Source organism: Phoxinus phoxinus (genome assembly GCF_949152265.1).
Source record: "Phoxinus phoxinus genome assembly, chromosome: 3".
NCBI lineage: Eukaryota > Metazoa > Chordata > Actinopteri > Cypriniformes > Leuciscidae > Phoxinus > Phoxinus phoxinus.
The window spans coordinates 37164091-37188010 of NC_136878.1; the positions used below are offsets into that span (position 1 = coordinate 37164091).

Consider the following 23920-nt stretch of genomic DNA (forward strand, 5'->3'; position numbering starts at 1 on the left):
GAGGAAACATTTTAAACCAATGGCATGTTGACAACACTTACACAAAATATAACAACTCACCAGTGAGATACCTTAAGTTTCCTAACGGTTTCTCCTGGACATTAATGAAATTAAATGAAGATCAAATTGAGATTTTTGGCACGGCCTGTTTCTCATATTTTCAAAAAGATCCCAGTTATCTCACATGTACCACCTCAAAAGTTTCAAAAGATATAGCAACGATTTCACAAGCTGCTCAGATAACAAAGCCTCAATCAAATATTCTTTCACATTTGTGTTAATCCTATTTATATTTTTTTTTTATTTCTATTTAAGAAAGTTTAGTAGAAACATACTAACACAGACATATTTGATTCTAGGAAATGCTGACAAATACAGATTTTTTTAAACAATATGTAGGGAGCTTTGAAATTATTATATATTTTTTTAATTTAACAGTTAACCCATGTGAACAGCTAAATGATGGACAGTAGGCAGGTAATAATGTTGGAGATTCAATCTTATTATTATTATAAACACATAATTACAATCTTACATTATTATAAAACTTCTTGTGTTTGAAACTCCAAAACAATGGCTGGGATGTAGATTTATTTGTGAACTGTGAGTAATAAAGGTTTGTTCTGTAACCCAAGACTTCCTCAGATCATAACAGTTTGTTACAACACTTATTGATGGATCAATTCCCAGATAAAATCTAAGCCAGACATCATCCACAGGAAGTGAAGGTTTCATTAAATCAATGTAAGGGATGAATATACATTCTATAAAGACACTTAAGTAAACAAGGCTTTAGATCACATAAAACCCTTCAAAAATGAAACATTTTGAGTCAAATTCGCCTTTGAGTCATTCCAAACCTGTATTACTTTATTTCTTCTATGGAACAATGTAGAAATTTTTGTCAATGTTTTTTTTTTTCAAAACAACAATGGATCCCACTGACTTATTACATGAAAGACATCAGAATATCTTATTTTCTGTTCTAAATAAGAAGAAACAAATCATAGTTCTAGAATGACATGAGTAAATGACATATAGATGACCATTTTTTGAGGGCCTAATGCAGATGACAGTTAAAGATCTAACTTTTATAAATGCTGGTCACCGTCAAATTTCAAGACTAGGTGAAATGGAAGAAAGCTGTGTGATGTTCTATGCCTGGAAGCCTTGAACTCAAACAAAACTCATTGGTATCTGCAGGTAGGCCATTATCCAACAGCTAAAAGTTTTAATGGTATGCATTCCATCATTTTAATCATTATTACAAATTATCTTTTTGCCTTTAAAGGACTAGTAAAGGACTAAAAATGAAAATGTCCTAAATATTTACCATTTAGGACATTTAAATGTCCCAAGGTCCTGCAAGACGTATATGACTTTCTTGGCTCAGCTGAAGAGAAATTAAGGTTTTGAAAGAAAGCATTCTCTCTCCATTTAACACGTATGTCTTGTGAATGCGCTTAGCAAAGCTGGACCAAGGCAAGCATTTGTAGTAAAGAAAGTATATATTTTTTTCTTTTATTCTGAAAATGACTGATCTTTCGGTAAAGAAGACTCTTAGGGCGTTTTCACACCTGAAAGTCCGCACCAAGGTCCGAACCAAAGTTAATGTTACATGATACAATGCTACATTTTATACATTCGGTAAGTTTTGGTTTCACACTGCAATTACGCGAGCGCACTAAAGAACTTTACATGACATGCTTGCGACCTGTCGTCAACATCTATGTGGGCTGCATCTCGACATTGATTGGTTTGTAAACGGACGTGCGTCTGACGTCAGCGTGTTGTCAAATCGGCGGGTAAATTTGACAACAATGAATGAACAGAAGCATATCGTTGAAACTATATTGTTATTATTATGGTATTACTACCCGCAGCACCAACTATACGCGAGGCTAGTTCAAATTCGCCCAATGAACGTCCTCGTTGTGTAAACATTTGATCGTCGCCGGTAGGAAATAATAATAATACATTTTATTTATTTGGCACCTTTCTGGGCACTCAAGGTCGCCTAAAAGGAAAGGAGAAGAAGACTGCAAGCGTTTTTCCAGTTGACTTCTTATTATGTGGTCAGACCATATTTCAAATAAAAACCTTGTCTCCTCCTCTCCTCATGAGCTGCCTACCACGGCTCATTTTTCCTGCTATCATTGTCTTCTTCGGCTACGCGGGAACCACCGGAACTTCCTGCAAATGGTCTGAAAGTCCGAACCTTACAGAAAATACTTTCACACTATAGCGAACCAAAACCTTTGTTCAGTTTGATCCGGACCGAGACTACCTCTTTTCATCGGACCAAATTTCGTCTGTTTGGTCCGGACCGTGGTCCGGGGGAGGTTTCACACCTGTAATTTTGGTTCGGATCAAACTGAAAAGTCAGAAAATCCGGACCAAACAAGGTAGGTGTGAAAGGGCCCTTATTTGTCGGCTGGGGTCATGTGGAGCCCTTTGAAGCTGCCTAAATATTGCTTTTGGACCGTCAAAAATGATCTACATTGGAAAATCCTGGAATGTTCTCCTCTACAACCTTAATTTTCTCTTTGGCTGAGGAAAGAAAGTCATATATATCTTGGATTGTCTTGGGGTGAGTAAATAATCAGGAATATTTAAATTTTTGGGTGAACTATTCCAGTCATCACAAAAGAGGAGGATTCAAACCTGGGTATTGTTGGGTGTACATTAACCGCCAGGTAACAACTGCATGATTGAGGTTTTATTTCACATTATTTATATGCAAATGAGCAAGTCATATTTAAATAAATAAATAGATAAATCCATACATACATACAATACATATGAAGAATGCATGCTTTAAAAATAGCTAATATTTTTATGTGGATGAAGACAACAGAAACATTGTTTACTCGTCAACTTGCATATAGAACCTCGATATGGGAAGTAATTGGGAGGGTAATTTACATAAAACTGAAATTTAGCTAACTAGGCACTTTTTAAATTTCGTCTCTTAAAATCTTCAAAGCAGGAAAATAAACAGCAAAAAGAAGAATAATAATAAACTAATATGGCCAAAAGAATGAGATGCATTTATTCTTTTAATAATAAAATCTGGTAATTCACTGTTTAAAAGTTTGCCTACCCGGACTACGGTCTGTAGAGGATGAACATCTATAAATGTTTTGCTGTTGATGTAGGTTTATATCTAGACTCTCTTGTGTATTGGGTGACTATTAAATTAAAGACAATCAAAGTAGGTTTACTCACAAACTTCCTCGTCTGGGAAGGCTGAGCTCTTTCTGTAAGAAAGCACAAAGAAAGAACAAAAGTTAATTTCCACGACCGAATAAAATTTAATAAAAATAATGTAAAGAAACATTTCATGCTTAATGGTAATGTGTTTTTAATATTAAAATAATTTCTTCTGTCCCTATTGGATGTGCAGCTTGGGCACCATGACAGCCAATTATGAGCAGTCTTTGCTTAGTCATTCATCGTCAGTGGATGCCAACAGGTGTCCTAGATTTCAACGGTAACCCCAGTGGTGCTAGTGGTGACCCAGTTTTCAATCTCTCCAGATCCGTTCAGTTCCAAAGAAAACATGAATATTTAACCTCTACCATTCAAGCAGCCCTATGCGACAACACAAACATTTGGAATACACTACCATTCAAAGGTTTGAAGTCAGTAAGATAAAGTTGGGGTTCCTGAAAGATGTCTCTTATGCTCAACAAGGCTGCATTTATTTGATCAAAATTACAGAAAAAAATAGAGACATGATTACAATTTAAAATAACTATATATAATATAACTTGTATATAAACTTGCATCTAAACTTAAGCAGCTTTTAATCCAGTCTTACATGCACTTTCAGAAATAATTTTAATATACTGATTTGGTGCTCAATAAATTTACTATTTACTATCATCGATGTAAAAAAAAAGTTGTGCTGCTTAATATTTTTGTGGAAACGGTACATTATTTTCCAGGACATTTTGATAAATAGAAAGAACAGTATTTAGTTGAAATAGTAATCTTTTGTAAAATTGTACAATGTATTTACTGTCACTTTTGATACATTTAATGCTGAATGTTGAATAAAAGCATTCAAATAATTTCTTTCAAAAAACTCAAGTTTGACTACAAACTTTTGAGCAGTAGTGGATATCTGATCCGTCTATTTTACTGTGGACACATCAACTTGCTGAGTCATAGCAGCAGATACATTAAAATAAATAATCAATTTTAGATTACGTGTTATTGCTTCAAACCTCAAGTGAATTTATAAAATAACTTTCAACATTTTTTGCCCAAAAATATATTCCTAAGCCAAATTGGACTGTCAGCAAATCTGTAAGGATGGTTAAACTGGTGTAAATTAGTACGATTTACAACAATCCCATTTGATCATCTGTAGATGCAGAAGTTATCACTATTCAGTGAGCACATGCAATAGTCACAGGAGGCCACCAGAGGGCATTTGAGCTGATGCATTAATATATCCAATTTGAGACCTTTGACTTTTATAGGAGGGATGGAGAGCAAAAGTATTATGGTATTCTGGGCTCTAATATACTCTAATATATGTATAATTACATACATATACCATGTGATATTACCATTACAGGGTAATGAATTCAATAAAACAAAAGGTCTACATGTTTGTAAATTAAAATAAAAGAGAAAACGAAAAGACAGTAGTTACAGTCACAACATTAGCACAACAGTGTCTTGAGTAAATCCAGTAACTTTCATACAGTGATTATAATTATATTTTTAATCAGTAATTTGTCATTTATACTGAAATACATTTGTAACATCCCCGTTCCTGCATCACTTTAATGAAACCGAAAACGATTAAGTGTTCATTCAACTTCAAATGCATATAATTGAGCTGGACCACAGTTTCCAAAAATGGGATGTCACATTTCCCGCAGCAGCTAGTTCTGAACTTCTGATGTGCGACTGTGACTTCAAGCTCTCCCGTATGGTGCAACGGCTCCCTGAGATACCGTAGCCTCACGCTATTCAAAAATAATGAATGAAAAGCAGCGCTGGAGCTGCTGCAGAGCACAGCAGGGAACAGCAGTGAAATGGTGCGACTCTAGCAGGGTTTAACCATGAATTCAACGCTGGGCAGGCTCACCCACGGCTGAACATGAATATATGCATTACTATTCACTCTCAAAGCTACTAGGAGAGATGTGCCTGTGGAAAGTCGAGAATGATTGAATTATATTTCCATCGTTTCAATGGAAAGCAAAAAAAAAAAAAAAAAAAAAAAAGGTATGGGGGAAAGTTAAAGCATGCAGTCTGTATTATGAACATTGTGGTAAAGATCCATACTGCATAAGATGCATAGCAAGATTTTATGGAAAAACACCAATCCAGTTCAAACTGCACATTTTAAAATGTCGGTCTTGAAAAATGTAAAAAAGACAACTTGAAATATAAGTACCAATAAAATAATAATTGACTGAATTCATTGGCTGAATTTAGGATAATTTTGTTTTGGGAATACCACAATAGGACGAAACACACCAATTTCCCCATGTACGCGGTACAAGAATGCATGATGTTTTTGCAAGAAATGCAGGTTCGATTATGTATACTGTAGGTAAACATTAGGGCTTGGGGATGCATCATGCATGTCAAATATTTACATTATACTTGGTGTGTTAAGATACTTCCTATACATATTTAAATATTAATTCATATATTTGATTAATATTTGCTTTTATTGTACCCTTTTTTTAAGACATATTTTCAAAATATACACTAATGTTCAAACTTTGGGGGTTGGTAAGATAAAATTGTTTTTTGATAAAATTGCATTTGTTTTAGTCTCTTATGATAACTACGGCTGCATTTATTTGATCGAATGTAATTTATTCCTCCGATGGAAAAGCTGACTTTTAAGCAGAAATTACTTCCCAGTGCATGATGGGAACACCAGAATCAGAAAAGTTGAGTAATTTTACTTACTTAAATAGTGTAGAAATGAAAGCGTAAATATCAACGTAATAAAACAGAGTACTATTAGAATCTACTTTTTTTTTTCCTGAACTAACTTTTTCATGTAAATTATATAGTTTTTTTTCTGTAGTATTTATCACAAAATCATTTTTATCAGTGCAAGCAAACCAAAGCCAAGGCAGTAGCCCCTGCCCGTGAAGGGTTGGAGCTCGTCTTCAGTTGGCTGTTCATAGTTTCCCCAAGGTCCGCTAAATAGAATGTAGGAGGTCAACGGGCTTGACGTTGTAGTCTGGCTACCTGTGAAGCCCTGTTCTCTGTGCTTATGTTGGATAACACAACAGGATTTAATGTGGTCCCCAAAGTGTTAGTATGCAATGCTGAGAGACCGACTCGAAAGGGAAAATCTCCGGTTACTTTCGTAACCGTGGTTATCGGGGAGAAGGGAACGAGACATTGTGTTCAACGCAGTTACACACTCAGTCTTACAGGCCCCTCTTGGCAGTCAAAAGATTCTGAAACAATGGCGTTGAGCACCGAACTATATAATGGTTGGCTCCACCCAAACGCAACTGGCCAGTAATTTTGACTGGTGAAATGCAATCAGGCTTCAGTATTTTGAGGAGACGGGGGAATGGGAAAGTGTTACAGCGCAATATCTCGTTCCCTTCTCTCAGGAAATCAAGGTTATCAAAGTACAAGGTATGAGATGTTTTCTTGCGCTTGGACGGAAAAATTCACGCAAAAGTTGTCAACATGCCCGACATGACGAGTCCCCTAGCAAACATAATTATTTATGTTTTAAGTAAATGTAAACAGCTGAGAAAGACAACACGTGTACAGTATTGGTGATTTGGATCTATGCATTGTCTTAAAGTGACAGCAGCCTATTTTCCTGTAGTGATTCCTGTTTTTTAACGTTAATCAAACACCAAAAGACAATCAAATCACTCACTGCTCTTGACTGAATAACTTCTGTAACTTTAAAGATTAATCTCTATGTATTTTATACAGTGAACATTGCATATGCAGTGTTATTATGGGACTCCCTTAACGCATTTTAGAGCAAAAGCATGAATAAAGTGATCAAATATTTCAAAATGTTCTGTTGAGAAGAGTTACAATATTGAGATATATGTTTTTAAAAGTAGCTATTTTGGCCAGACCTTGTCAGCACAATTTTTTATTTATTTTTTACATGACCACATTTCACTTTTCAATTTTAAAACTGCAGCTTTTGGATCCTCTGTCTTTTAACTGTGAATAAATTAAATCTGAGACAAGCACAAGGTCATGGTGCCTTCAAACATAATGTTTGAGGTATTGACCGACAACTTCAAACCATCCATGGGCGTTTGAAGACATCTACCTTCAGTAAATTTAATGATAGCATGTAATTGCAATGTAAAATTCCAAAGCAAAGCAGCCCAGTAACTCAACTCCTCTTATCTGACATAACAGAAGAACAGTAAAACATCCGTCTACTGTCTTAAACATCTCAGCATTTTTGCATGTCCTGACCACGACATGAAACTTCATAACGTCCCAGCTACATCAAAGCTTTAGTGATACTGTTTTAAAGACCTTGCCATGATTGCATATTAATAATTCCCTTTGAAATTGCTGCATTTCTGCACCATCGCAAGATCAAAAGTGTGGCAGTATGAAATGCTGACTTGTATATGTACGGGCTTCCCCCCTCTTTCAACTTTTCTTTTCTTTTCTTTTCTTTTCTCAATGGGTTTCTGATGGAAAAGGTTGACCGGATGTACCATCTGTTATTCGCCCCAAGGACAGTGGTGCTAAGGCCCCCGGTCAAGAGGAGCAATGTTTACATTAAGATTTATGATAAGATGAATGCTTTAACTTCAGAGACTAGGTAAGCAGAGTGAGTCACTCTTTACAATGGCAAGGGAAATCTGCAACATTTCACACTTTGGACTCTGCAGTTTTTACTAAATTAATAATCCGCGAGTATAATCTACAAGCATTAAAGTAATCGATCAGCGAAAAATAAAATGTACTCTTCCTTCTTGATAAAAATCTGTATGACAAATAGAACAGTAAAAAATATGTTGTTGTTTTTTTTTTCATAATGCTTAATCAGCTCTTTTCCATAGAATGAAAATGGATGATGATTTATACTATTAAACTAAAAAATAACAGAGGGGAGAAAATATAATTTAAAACTCGCTATATACCAAGTCTTCAGTTATATTTTAGGTTTTGTGTTTTAGATTTAAAATGTCATTATGCTGGTGTATTTCACGTCAATGCACATTCGTGCTAGGTTTGATGACAAACATAATTTGTTCTTCAGCACAAATGAGATCTGAGAGCTACAGCACAGGATGATGGGGTGGTTTTCATTGAATAAAAAAAATTGCATGGCTTCATAAGATTTTGAATAGTGGAGGAGTCTGTAACCACTGTACTTTTTTTAGTAACTTAAATCATTTTAAATTAGTAAAATTATTTGTATTTTTGGGGGCTCTCTCACAATTAAGATTACTAGTCATCTAGTAAAAAGTAATCTGCAGCCTTGTACCATTCTTACCTGGTATTCATATGTAACGTTTATAGGTATAAAACATTTTTGTACGTTTGGCAACTGAATACAATCAAATCAAGATATTAATGCCATGATTTTAATATCCATAAATAAGGATTCAATATCTGATTCAGTGTCTATGGAAACCAGAGGTGTCAAGTAACAAGTACAAATACTTTGTTACCTTACTTAAGTAGATATTTTGGGTATCTATACTTTACTGGAGTAATTATTTTTTAGACGCGGTAAGCGAGGGAGAAATCAACAGTTTTGTGCTCAAGAATACATGGCAAATTGGGGACAGCCGTTTTTAAAATATACTGTATGACATTCGCGGGAAAGGTGTCAAACATGAGTGAGTGAGTGAGTGAGTGAGTGAGTGAGTGAGTGAGTGAGTGAGTGAGTGAGTGAGTGAGTGAGTGAGTGAGTGAGTGAGTGAGTGAGTGAGTGAGTGAGTGAGTGAGTGAGTGAGTGAGTGAGTGAGTGAGTGAGTGACCCTAAAGATGGCAATATCTGAAATATTTTTCGGGATTTTTGTTGTTGTTGTTGTTGTTGTTGTGGAAACCAGCTTATAATAAGATTAAAGTGATGGGTTTTTTTAAATGTAAAAATGCTGAAAGTTTTCTGTGATAGATAGTCTAGGGGGGTAGAATACCCAGTTTGTACAGTATAAAAATCATGTCTATGGAAAGTCCCCATAAAACATGAAAAAATAGCATTGCTTGGTCTGTTGAAAGCTTGGTCTTGTTGAAATGAGAGGCCTGTCTGATCAAGTTGAAACCCTTGTCATGCCAGTCTCATCAGCTGGACTAAATTGATGTGAAACATATGTGCCAACAGTTAATTTCTGTTAAAGGATTAGTTCACTTATTTAAAAATGAAAATTCTGTCATCATTACTCACTCTCAAGTTGTTTCACACCAGTTTGTTTCTTCTGCTGAACACAAAAGATATTTTGAAGAATGTCGATAACCAAACAGTTAATGGTAGCCATTGACTTCCATAGATTTTTTTTTGAGGGCGAGTAGAATGAAACAACTTGAGGGTGAGTATATAATTTTCATTTTAGGGTGAACTACCGTATATATCTGTTTAATGAAAGCAGCAAGGAAAACAACCGCATTGCACTATTGCATTGCACTATGAACAGAGTAAAGTTAAGTCTCTGTTAAACTACCTCCTTGTCTTTATTTATATATAATAATATAAAATAATATAATTTCCCTGTTACAGAATTAACGAATTAACGTATTGTTAAGGTCAATATAGACTAAAAACCTTAATACATTATCCTATTAATTCCCTGATTCCTCCGCTTCTGGGGATGTCCCCAGTCCCTACCAATCTCAAAACAAACCTACGCCCAAGTATAAAATACCATTCCGACGTAACATACCTCTGAAGTTTGACTTTTTGCACCATTAGAATACTTATAGGCTACTAGTCATCCTATCTTCCGCTCCATGAAACACATGTTAATGCTCAGTAGTATACTTCATGGTTCTTTAATGTATTTGCATTGTACTAAAATTGAAATAAAACTGAAATTAATTTTCTATATATGCGGCTGAAACAGGTAGCCTAGAGCATCCCACATTTTTCAACATTAACATTTTAATATAACAATATGGCCTTTAGAAAAATATTTTTTTGAGGAGGTGGGGTGCACTATAGCCCTTTGTGGCACGGCCTAAGCTTTTGTCCTTAACGGCATTTTTTCCCTTACATTACTTTTATACTTTAAGTAGTTTTGAAACTAGTTATTTTACACCTTCACTTGAGTAAAAAGCTTGAGTTGATACTTCAACTTCTACAGAAGTCTTTTTAAACCCTAGTATCTGTACTTCTACCTGAATAATGAATGTGAACACTTTTGATGGACCTCTGACACCTCTGATGGAAACGTATGTCTGGTACTGTAGAACCACACTTTATGTAAAATACATACAAATACTCAATGAGATCACGTTGAAACTCAAGTGTAGGCCTACAGCTGTTATCCAAAAGCGCTGCCGGACGTGCATGGCCTAAGAGTGTAACACGATGCAATCAAACCACCAACCATACTAAACATAGCACACGTATGGAAGACATATTTGTTCATTTGCAATACTTCTCCAAGACGCTCAATAACTGATGTTGGAGGCGTTTACAATTTAGAATGTATGTAAATGTACTTTTTATATCTAAACACAATGCAATTAAAAAGGAATAAGGCATGTATTCCACATGATAAATCAAGTAAACGTACCGGTGATTACTGGGAAATGTTTAAGCCTCATTGACTTACATTATAGGCGTCATTAAAAATCTAACCAATATCAGCGACGTTAATCGATATCTTTATAAAACAGACATATCTGATCCAGTTGGCTGAGCCACGTTCAAAGCCATTTTAAAATACTCTATAAATCCACCTGTTACATCCTTAGATCAGTGTTACTGTGCCAAGGCTGTGTAGCTTGTCAACCATTCTGCTAAATGTTGCAGAAGAACTAGATTGCTTGGCAGAAAAATTATTAATTGTTATCAATGAAATATGAAATTGTTTTTGCTGTGTCTCCCTACCATACTGTCCCTACCAACAACGGCTCTTAGCTGTTCAGGGTTTCTGCAGGGTTTAGTCAGTCAAATTTAAGACTTTTTAAGACCTTTTTATGACCATTATGATTTAAATTTATGACCTACACGAATTTTTATTAACTTTTAACGCATAACTTTTATATTAGGCGATATAGATAATTATCACGATAAATGGCAAATCTTTATTTCTTTCAAGTTTAAAGACATATTTTTGCTCCTAAGTGAAAGTTGTAGAGCGTTAATTGTGGTTTTAAACTACTCTTTATTGTCAGAACATATCATGACAAACACTTGCCAAACAGGTGAACATTTCACAAATCTAAGGTAGAACATTCAAACATTTGACATTAGGTCCTTAACAAAATAAATATCTTTATTGGAAAACTAATTTCTTAGTTTCTGCATGTGCTAATGGGGGTCAAGTCTTAAAACAGGTTTGTGTTGACTTTGATATCTTCATGAAATGTATGAAAAACAGTAGCCTAAATACATTATTAAATACTGTAATTATATTCCATTAGTCCTTTAATACATTGTCTACAATAATAATATAATACAATTCAATATGTATATCCCACATGGTGCAGTTAATATTAATAGGCTAACGTTATAGTAAATCCATGGTAAATTATGGGAATGTGTCGACGGAAAAGCTTCTGACTATCGCTGCGCTCAGTGTTTCTCCTGTTCGTCAGCGCCGCTTCATCTGGCCTTTTATGGCCTAAAATTCTTATAAAATTTATGACATTTTATGACTTTTTATGACTCCCTGTCTAAAATCACTGTAAACCACAGTTTAGCAATTTTATTGCTTACTTTTCTTTCTTTGATACACAATTCATTGATCAATAAACAGCATTTCTAAGACAAATTTTCACAATAACCACGGAAACCATGAAGTTGGGGGAGTGCTTACATTGTTCCTCCAGTAAAAAGGAAGAACTCGGCATTCAGCTGGAGTTTGTATTGGTCAGACAGCAGGTCTGGGGTCAGTGGTCAGGGTACAAGAGTTGGGAAGTACTATGGAGGTCAATCCAGCTAATAATGTGGTCATGGCACCCAGAGATCCCTCAGGGCCACAGACCAGTGTTTTCATCATCTGTAAAGGTCAGCTGATATGACAGGTTGAAGGAACGTGCCTAGCTTCCCTTCAAACCTTCATATCTATTGCCCTGCAGTATTTTGTCCTTTTGTCTGAGCATTTTGACTTATATTATTACTCCACTATGTGAAAGTCTGTAATTATAATGGCATATCTAAATGACCGTAGAGAATGCAGTATAACAGAGTAAAAGCTTGTTTCTTTTCAGTAAGGTTTTAGTAACTTGTGTGTAGAGAGACTATCACCTCAGCACAGTAACACAGACATAAACCTTCCATTTCAAATATGATCATTTTACACACTGTGACAGTTAGGTTTTTCTGTTAAGTGATTCATACTGTATGAATGATACAAAGGCGGTGTTAACGGCTTCATCCACTAAACCTAATTCTGCACTTTAAATGAACAAAATTCAAAGTTTTGTTTGTTTCTTTAAAATCAAATTACCTTCCGGTTTGCTACCTCAAATCAAATTAAAGAAAATATTAGTTAGGCTTACATATGCAATAATTAAGTCACGTAGGCTGAAACAGTCTGGTTTGTGGATCCATACTGGTTTGAAAACATGTGTGAAAGAAAATGTGTGAAAGCAGCAAAATGACATTGGTGTAAGAGTTTATCTTTAACAGTATAGACCTAAATATTACTAGTAATCTTAATATTATTTGATAAAAATTTACACATTTTTACCATAAAAAAGACCAATATAACACTATCAAGAAGTGGCAGCAGTGTCCTGCAAAGTGACAGTGTATGTCATGTCAAAAACCTAAAGATTATTTTATCAAAATAAAATAATAAAAAGGAAAATATTGTACATAGAAAATATATGTGACCATAAGTAATACATTCATGAGCACAGATCTGCTCCATAGGATGTTAATTAAAATTTTTAAAATATCTAATTCTAATTCTATTCAGGACAAAAACAGAGGATGATTTCCAAGCAAATTTAATTTAATCTTCAACAAGCAACAATTGGAGAAAATGTACATTTGTTTCATGTGGGTCATTTAACCGTGACAAACTTATTTCTGACTTAATTGAAGTCAGCGTTTCCTGTACTCGTTTCCTTTCATTAGCACCTCAGAAGGTGAAAAGCACCTCAGTGTCTCAATCTAATTTCAACATTTCTAAAGTCCGACTCCATTTATGTCAGTCAGACACACCTTTGCAATTTCTCTTCTTATTTCATAATTTTTTTTCAATCTCACCACAAAGTCTAACTTAACTTACCTTCTGCAATCCATGAAAGGTTATATCTCAATTTTTTCCCTCTCAATTTATGATTCGCCCGCAGAAGTGTATGTGAAGAAGTGTGTATTTACTGGCCAAGAGTCGGGCTCCCACTGTTAGATTAACACTGTGTCAACCGCACACACTGATAGGCAGCATATGGCACGCAGAGCACACAAATTTAACTTAGATGTGCTGATAACTTCCAAAAGAGCGGAACACACACTGAGCTGGACTGGTGGGCTTTCGATATTGCCATGAATATAGAAAGAACTCAAAACTACCTCACCTATCAGAACAAACATGTTGCAGTATTAGTATTTCAGATTAATCCAGCATCAGGATATAGCGTTTAAGTTTAACATAATAACAAAACATTTTATATTATTATTTAATTGACTTACTTGGAACTGCAAAAATAATGATTTCCCCCAAACACTCCCCTAGTCCTCAATTGGGCATTTAAAAAGATAGCGCCGCCCCAAACTTATCCCATTGGTAGACATGTTGCTGTGTCGGTCTGGATCGGGATGATCAGACAAACAGAGCAATGTTTTGAAAGCCCAACAAGGCCAATGTTTTTGCTAATTAACCTACAAATCGCTTACATTTATTTGAGTTATGTTCACACACAGTTCAGTTATTTACAGGAGTGACAACAGCATTGTATAACCGAAATAACAAGCATACATTTTCTGGACTCACAACTGCATTCTTGGAAAACATCCACTGTATGAGCGTAACTAGTTGTCATTCACACAGTGCGAGAGAGCCTCTCTGCGCTGAACAAACGCGTGTCTACCGTGTGTTGCGGGTTTCCAAGTGTGTTTCGGTATCTTAAAGTAATGGAGATATGAATTATGAAGGTTTTAGATCCAGTCACTGTTCTCCACCGGAGCCCAGTACGTTTTGTGTTCTACGCTACGCATAACTCAAATACTCGAATACGCTCTCCACCCAGATATATAAGCTGCTGTAAGTTGCTGTATGAACAGGACATTTCGAGCAGTAAATAAAAGCAGGTGACTGTGAACGTAGCCATAGTAAATGCACAGCAGAGTCTGCTTTCCAGTGCATAAAAATAAAAAGTCAAACAGTTAATGTGTGAATCCAGCACATGTGGAAAATGATCATTGATTGATGCGTCAATACGGGCACAAACCTCCTTCATTAGACATTATCAATCACACTTATTGAATTCTGATATATCATCAAATATTATGCTCAGCACTTCAGTATATCATTGCACAGCCCTTAGACACAAAACACACAATCCATATACCTCAAAATTGCCAAGTAATTACTTTCATGCAAATTACATGTGCGCATCTTTTTTATTAGACCAGGCCTAAATGTGAAGTGAAGCTCAATGCAACTAAATAAATGCAGGGAGAGGTGACCCCATGAGACTTCTGAAAGCACACATTCACTGCAACTGTAATTACAAAGCTAATACAGCACCACTACGGTCTATTCATTCTAATTACCTGCCAGTAACTGCTCAATTTAATATGTTCTGCTGACAACAATATCCCATCCAGGCATTCCTATACAATGTTTATTTGCAATATGTTTTAGTCATTTTTAATTGCATTGAAATTAATTTAATGTCATAATAGGCAGAACATTTGAGAGGTAGTGAGGACATATTAATGATTTGGAAAGTGAAAGATGGCTGATTATTTTATACGTCGTCATGTTTAAGCTGAGACTGTAACACTTCAATTGAATCTTCTTGCTTGTTAAAGACGGATGAATGAACGAACAAACAAACAAACAAACAAACGAAGTTTAGTAAAAAAATAAATAAAGACTCAGTGTTCTGCAGAATGATTTCATGTTGGACACAGTTTTCATTTGTCAGTCAAATACATGTCAATGCACTATTCTGCACTCTGCCTCAGGATATGATCTCATAAATCTGAGATACAATAGTGTGTGAGCGTGTGTGTGAGTGTGTGTGTGAGTGTGTGTGTGTGTGCGTGGGGGGGGGGTGCATTTTTATACAGTTTATTTTATGTAAGAGAACTTCCTGCTATTATATTTTTCCTACTATGAAAGTCAATGGCCATCATCAACTGTCTCAACTGTTTCCAACATTCTTCAAAAAATCTTATTTTTAATTCAACAGAAGAAAGAAACTCATACAGGTTTTGAACAATATAATTGTTAGTGAGTAAATGATCATAGAATTTTCTTTTTCTTTTTTTTTGGTGAACTCTCTCCTCAAAGTGAATGAATGCAAACAATACAAGAAAGAAAATAAATGAGTGAATGAATGCAAACAATACAAGAAAGAAAGAAAAGGAATGAGTGAATGAATGCAAACAATACAAAGGAATGAGTGACTGAATGCAAACAATACAAGAAAGAAAAGGAATGAATGAATGAATGCAAACAATACAAAATGAATGAGTGAATGAATGCAAACAATACAAGAAAGAAAATGAATGAGTGAAATGAATGCACAAATGAATGAATGCACAAATGAATGAATGAATGCACAAATTAATGAATGAATGGAGCGAATGAGCGAATGAATGAATGAATGCAAACAATACAAGAAAAAAAAAGGAATGAGTAAATGAATGCAAACAATACAAGAAAGAAAAGGAATGAGTGAAATGAATGAATGCACAAATAAATGAATGCGCAAATGAATGAATGAGTGAATGAATGGAGCAAGCAAATTAATGAAAATGTGAATGAATGAATTAATGGAGCAAGCAAATGAATGAATGGAGCGAATGAATGAATGAAAATGTGAATGAATGAATGAAAGAAAATGTGAATGAATGAATGAGCAAGCAAATGAAAGAATGATGAAATGAATGGAGCGAATGAATGAATGAATGCACAAATTAATGAATTAATGAAGGAATGAATGCATGAATGAATGAATGCACAAATGAATGAATGTGCAAATGAATGAATGAGCAAATGAATGAATGAGCAAATGAAAGAATGAGCAAATGAATGAATGAACGAACAAATTGAATGAATGCAAACAATACAAGAAAGAAAAGGAATGTGTGAAATGAATGAATGCACGAATGCACTAATGAATGAATGAATGCGCAAATTAATGAATGAGCAAGCAAATTAATGAATGGAGCAAATGAATGAATGCACAAATGAATTAATGAATGAATGAACAAATGAATGAATTATGGAATGAATGAATTAATGAATGCACAAATTAATTAATTAATGAATGCACAAATGAATGAATGCATAAATTGATGGATGAATTAATGAATGAATGAACGAACGAACGAACGAACGAACGAACGAACTAATGGAATGAATGAAGGAATGAATGAATGTTATCTAAGGGAAAAAGGCCTTGCTCGTCCCAGGTGTAAATCGGAATTCATTAAGGTAAAATAAACACATTGTTTCTATTGAAGACTGTGTGGTGAATATTCTCTCTTGGTGTGAGCAAGCCTTTAGATTTAAACTCCAACATAATTATATTGAAGTGAAAGCTCTCCCAAACACAATTAGTAGTGACGCTGTGTGTTTAGTGGGTCTCAGAACAATTGCCCTGCTTGCTGCAGCTACCTTGATGTAATTGACATAAAGCAGCTAATTGACTCAACCTTCTCACCGACACCAACCTGTCTAAATTTAGCCATGTAACACACCGACTTTCTCTGCTGTAGTGACAATTACAATATTAACTCAATGACTTCAGGAAGTTCCCTAACATAAAAGAAACCGTATAAAAATGTCCCAGTCCACACACGCACACACACACGTATCTCAGATTTATGAGATCATAGCTTGAGGCAGAGTGCAGAATAGTGCATTGACATGTATTTGTCAGTGTCCAACATGAAATCATATAGCAGAACACTAAATCTTCTCCTCAGGGCAAAGCTTTTTTTTTTTTTTGTCATCAGCTGCGGCGATGCCCACATCGCACATACTGTAGTGTACTCACAAGTATCCCTTTACATGCCTAAACAAAGGAAAGACTGCAAGAGTCCCAAGTTATCTTCACCATTTCACAAAGAGCACTGAGATTAACAGCCAGTGGATGGAAAACTAGTTAGTCCTGACTCCATACAACGGAAGTCAACAGTAACCGAAACCATTTAGTTACCAACATTCTTAAAAATAATTTCTTTTGTTCTGCAGGAGAAAGAAATTCACTCGGAAAGGCATGTGTGTCAATGACATACAACAATGAACACAAAAAGAAGAAACTTTTCAGATTTTTTTTTAAGCCAACTAAATATCTTGGATATTTTCACATTTATTGCCAATAACACACGGGTATACACTAAGTTGGAAAAGACCAATTGATTATTTATTCTTTAGCATGTATTAAAACTGATCTAAAGCCATCTTACTTAGAATCCAGCCAGAATTCAATATTCGGAAAAAAAATAAAAATCATTTTAAACATACCATGCCAGCAACTGGTCACATTAAATGTGCTGTCAAACACCTCAATATGAGTTTTAAGTCAGAAAAGTACAGCTTCCTTTGGTCTTATTACCATTACCAAGAACTCAGACAAAAGAAAGACAATTTTTTTTTTAAATAAATAAATAGATCTTGTTTATCAGTTTTGTGAAGTTGATGACCTGAGAAACTTAGAATTTCTAAAGGTATAAACTACTTGCAAACATTCAGAAACCAGTACCAAATGTTTGCACTTTGCAGTCTTTTCAAAGACAAAACTCACACATTTCATCTTCCAGTGCAGCATTTGGATGTTTCAGCATGCGGAGCCACAGACTCCATTCTGTAATTCATCCCACATCCAGGTCTTCACGCAAAAGCAACAAAACTCCCAACGAAGCGGCAAACACCCACGCCCCACATCGCTTTATATTCCCTACCTGTAGCCCGCGTCTCCTCAGAATGCTGGACTCATCCATGCCAGAGAAGAGGAGCGCACGCTCTCTCATTCGCGCTCTCTCGCTGTGTGTGCGTGTCTCGCCGCTACTTAGCCATACTGCACCGCACTGCCTCCTCTAGCGCTCCCGCACACTCCATCTGATCCAAGCAGCTGCTAAAGACTTACATCAGAACTTATCTGATTGGAGGGGGGCCGGTCAGCTGACATGTCGCCGTTTTACACTCTTTGAACTTCAGGACAATGTGTGAGCATGTACGTGTTTGAAGAGGAGAGAAGATGTGAGCGTGTGAAAGAGAGAGCTCGTGAACGCGTGTTTGATTAAAAAGAGCAAGAGAGATAGGCAATGCAGGAGGGGCGAGACAGGAGTGGAGAAGTAGGGGGGTGAAGGCAGGCAGATAAAATTCAGTGTAAAATCCCACGAGGGCAGCGATTCATCCCCTCACCCCCTAAACAGCCACGTTCTTTGGTGGCCAGGGTGACTGCTTGCGGGGAGAAAAGGCAGGAAATCCTGTCGTGCATTGTTTTGCCAGCACTAAACAATGCAGCTGGCATCCTGTGTGTGCGGCCGCCCTCGGTCAATGGTGCTGGCGATTTAATGTTGAGCGGTATTGAGTTCCTATTTGTCTTTCAACTGGAGCTGCAGATAAGGAGTCTGGAGTGAAGGTCAGGAGACTAGGCGGTCATGGCCAGGCTGAAATGGGCAGAAATAAGATGGAAGGACCGCACAATGAGAGCACGGGGTACACAGGGCATCCTGTAATGTCATTATTGTGATGAGCCACAGCTTATGGGAATAAGGAATGATACTACTACTACTACTACTACTACTACTACTACTACTACTACTACTACTACTACTACTACTACTACTACTACTACTACTACTACTACTACTACTACTACTACTACTACTACTACTACTACTACTACTACTACTACTACTACTACTACTACTACTACTACTACTACTACTACTACTACTACTACTACTAGACAATAAATAATTGTGTCTACCTGCTAGATTTAGGTCGTGAGCATTATGTCAAACATGTTGGGTACGGAATTTAAAACGAAGATATAAAAAACGAATATAGATTTTTCTGATTAAAATTTGGTTTGAAATCTATGAGGAGGAACTTTTAAGAGTCAGTTTGTATAGAAATTAAGTTTAATAAAACGAATAAAATGTTGCATTGTACTCAAAGTTTTGTTTGCGGTACTCAGTAGCAAGTAAACCACATATCATTGAGCAGAATTGTATTCCACTTTGGTTATAGCTTTGTTTTTTTTAGCTGAAACAATGCCCAAACTAAGCAAAATAAGTGGAAAAGATTTAATGCTAACAGTCAAGTCAAAAATGGTCTGGGATGATCAACTAGCTACACTATCATTTGATAAGGCTAATGTCCATCCAGTTGACCACCTTGGCAACAACCCAGCTATTAATGTGCCCATCCAGTTGACCATCTTGGCAACAACCCAGCTATTAATGTGTCAATCGAGTTGACCATCTTGGCAACAACCCAGCTATTAATGTTACATTAACTTGACCAACAAATGCTGGTCTTTTTTGCCCCAGTAAGATGCCCTCCAAAAACTAATTATCCCCAGAACCAGCTACATATCAGGAGTCAATATAGTGTGATTTCATGGGCAGCTGTAGTGGAATTTTTAAAACATCCATTCACCCGTCTTTTTCTCCTGGAGTGTTTTACAGCGGTGCAGTCTTATTAACATGTAGAGATGAAACTTTAAGCGACGGCCATCGTGCCAATCCCAATCGTCAATTTCACAGTCTGCTGTGTGTGTTTTTTTGCTCGCCCTCTCTCACACATTCTCTCACCTTGCCACACACACTCTCTCTCGCTCAAACACACTCACAAACCCTCGGTCTTTCTCACTCATTCATTTCAATTCACCATGACTGCCATGTGAATATTAAGTGGGTTCCCCCCAGTTCTCCTCGTTTCTCAAGCGAAGCTTGAATGGTGCCAGTTACGAAACAGCACAAAAGATTGACCGTTACCTGCAGAATATGTACGAAAACAATTCTAGAAGGTCAAACATGTAAAAATGTAATAAACTCTTCTCCGTCATCTCATCTACCACAGTTTGCCTACAGGAGGCCAGGGTTCATTTGGTGAGAGGATGATAAAAAAAAAACTATAAATAAATAAATAATCTGACGCTTACACTTTAAAAAATATTTCAAACTGAAACTGAACTTGGATTAAAATATGGCTCTTCTCTGTAAATGAACAATTGTAGAAGATTATCCTGGGAGAATTTGTCCCAATTCAGCAAGTACAGTAAATAGTAGGAGAAGGGAACAATTACAACATTCCCTTTTAAAGTTAAAGCAAAAGACGACCAGAGCCTGTTAAGTACTTGTCATTTCTCATTCGGTTTTGGGAACGCTCCCTGTGGCGGCGTATGAATGCAAACACTGAACTTCCTCAAGTGTATTCAAGGAAATGGTTTTTGACAACAAAGCTTTTCAACCCATGCCGGAATTGAAAACATAATTGGCTGAAAACAACTTCATTGACAAAGTGAAAACTCACACCATCACCCTTATTGCTTGAAGAACTGCTGGAAACGCATTCAACGAGGAACCCAACCGCTGAAACAACTGCTTGACGTGATTTACCAAAGTACAACTTGTTACTAGATCAACATCTTTGTTTGCTCTGGAGCATCTTTAGGTCCTATATATCCCTCTTTTTTAAGGATAGGTCCCAAGATATACAAAACAGACCATCTTCTCAAAGACCTCAGTTTGACCTGATCTCTTAAACACAGGACTGAAAGACTGCTTTTACATGAACAAAATTCATCAGATCAATGCAAAACAATGCTAGATGCACTTATAATAAAAAATTGTTCAACTATATATATATGTATATTATATATATATATATATATATATATATATATATACTCTGGAAAAAAACGTGAACAATGCATTGAACGAAGCATGACATCCAGCTCGGTTCAGTTCTCATATTTACTGGTGTCAATGCAGGCAGATCAATGTTATTGACCTGTAATGCTGCCTGAATCATAATCATACATTGTTCATTTGATGGCCAGAGGTGAACTGGCCCCCAGTCTGACCCTGGGTTCTTCCAAGTTTTTTTTTTCTCCATTGTCACCTGATGGAGTTTTGGTTCCTTGCCATTGTTTCCTTGGCTTTTGGCTTGCTTAGTTGGGGACATTTAATATTCAACAATATTATTGATCTGCCTTACTTAAGGTGGACGATGACGCAATTGTATTCTAGAAACAAACTAAACTCTCTAAACTGTACTCCGCTAAGAGCGGGAAAGTTATGTGATAAGATGTAATTTATGTGGGGGGGTGGGTGGGGGGGGGGGGGGGGGGGGCGGAAACAGGCACCACTGAACCAAAGACAATATCTAATTGGTCAGAACTAATCCAGGAGGCTGAACAATTGTTTTGAGTTCAAAATTAAGGACACCAACAAATCATCAGACAGTGGAGACGACAGACAATCGAGATCAGATAAAAATGGGTTAACAGCTTCATTCAAGCAATCTAACTACTATCGTCACAGTTTCTTTCTTTTAGTTAGTTTCAGTTTGAGAGTCTCGTGTTCCAAATTTAGTTTACTGCAAAGTTTAGTCAACGACTCTACAGTCTTTGTCCGCCTCAAAACGTCAAATTTCAGCCATGAGAGAGACTCCGTTTCCCTTCATACAAACACACCAACATGATTCGCCTCCCAAGATGTCACTCCCAACACGCCTAAATTTATCATATAAATTGATATTGCAAAAGTAATCCATATGATGTATAGATATCAATCAACTTTTAGAAAGTTTTAGGTGAATTGGCTTTCAATGCAGGGACAGAAATCTCTCAGGTTTCAAAAACAAATAAATAAAATCTTCATTTGTGTTCCTACGATGAACAAAACTCTCATGGGTTTGGACACTTTTCATTATTTGTGTAAACTATCCATTTAAGTTAACTTGGACAGCCCTAAAAAATTTTTTTTACAATACATTACACATTAAAATGATTTTTGTTTCCTCAAATCCCTGGTAGATAATGTAATTGTGACCATTCTGTGGACAAAATCCATCCTTCTCTAATGACGGCCAATAAGCGGCCATTTTACTAAATTAAAGCACTTGCTAAGCAACTCCCTTTAAGGTGAAAGGGAATGCTAACAGAGAGCCCTTCTCCAGGTGTAAAATCTCAATAAAACTCTAAAGATTTGTTATAAGCTCTAGTAAGGATAGAGGAGGTTAGGATTAAGGTTGTGGATAGGGTTATAATTATTTGATAGGAAGTTCCAGGACCAGCAAAGGATGTTTTGTACGTAAATTACATTGTGTATGTGCATCCTGTCCGATACTGGTGAGGATTGGGGATGAGGGAAATGGGCAGCATTGAGGTCATTGCAGGTGAGGTAGGGGGCTTTGGCCAACGGTCATGACAGGATGTGAGAGACCTCTTTGTTCTCAGTGGGTGGGAGACTTGAGAGGCTTCCATATGGAAGATGTGCATGCAAGAGAGAGTCTAAAGGAAATAGAGAGATAGAGAAAGAGATGTAGAGTGCTTCAGAGGTGAGGGCAGAGGGCCTGTGGTGAAGGTTGATTGAGTGACCTGTGAGGTCGAGCTCCGTTCTAGCCCATCTGAGTCTGTCAGGGACGTAAGGATATGAGCCATTGGCCTGCAGAGACCAAATACACAGAGAACACTGCTTCACAGACTTGAAACCATTCCAGTCACAGTCTGTCCCAACCAGGCCTGATAACAGCACGGTTTTACTGACACATCAAACAGCAAGGGCAAACCTGACGGCCACCACAGAGCACCTGCAGTACGAGTATATCATCAGAGCACATAGTGACGTCATGCAATAGAATCTTGGTCTCAAATGTGGCATATTGTATTAAAACAACATCCCACAATTTTTTACTTTTGATTTAGCGATATAAAATATGCAACGGTGATGAACAAATTTTCACTGTTCAACATTTTTATTTTTTTTTTATTCAGCTTTCTGGCTAAAAAATAAATGTATAGAGAGTTGAATATAAACTATATATGTGACCCTGGATCACAAAACCAGTTCTAAGTCGCACGGGTAAATTTGTGGCAAAAGCCAACAATACATTGCATGAGTCAAAATGATCGATTTTTCTTTTATGCCAAAAATCATTAGGATATTAAGTAAAGATCATGTTCCATGAAGATATTTTGTAAATTTCCTACCGTAAATTTGTCAAATTTATTTTTGAGAGTGGATGCAGCAAAATCCCAAAAATAAATGGACAAATTTAAAGGCTATTTTCTCAATATTTAGATTTTTTTTGCACGCTCAGATTCCAGATGTTCAAATAGTTGTATCTCGGGCCAAATATTGTCCCATCTTAAAGGTGCCATGTGTAAAAATTGAGGTAAAAATATCCAAAAAATGAGCTACACGCATCAAAAGAATGAGAAGAAATAAGGCCAATGATGTCATTAAAAAAATGTCAAGTTATAGTGCTGCAGAGATATCAACCTTAATTAGCATTAGCATTACTAGCCACGGCCCGACAGGTGTCGTAATACCAGTTTCGGCCATGGGAGGCGGTATGCGGGCAACATGACCACCAGCCAACCT

The 23920-nt window shown here is 36.4% G+C and overlaps 1 protein-coding gene across 5 annotated transcripts in view; it reads right to left on the reverse strand.

The window, feature by feature from the left end:
* mast4 (microtubule associated serine/threonine kinase family member 4) overlaps positions 1–23920 on the reverse strand; it is a 138911-nt gene that overhangs the window by 53706 nt on the left and 61285 nt on the right. For all 5 annotated transcript variants that reach the window (XM_079608349.1, XM_079608348.1, XM_079608347.1 and 2 more), the window contains exon 4: positions 3229–3260. In XM_079608349.1, the coding sequence (XP_079464475.1) occupies positions 3229–3260 (32 nt within the window). The remainder of the gene's footprint in view (positions 1–3228; positions 3261–23920) is intronic.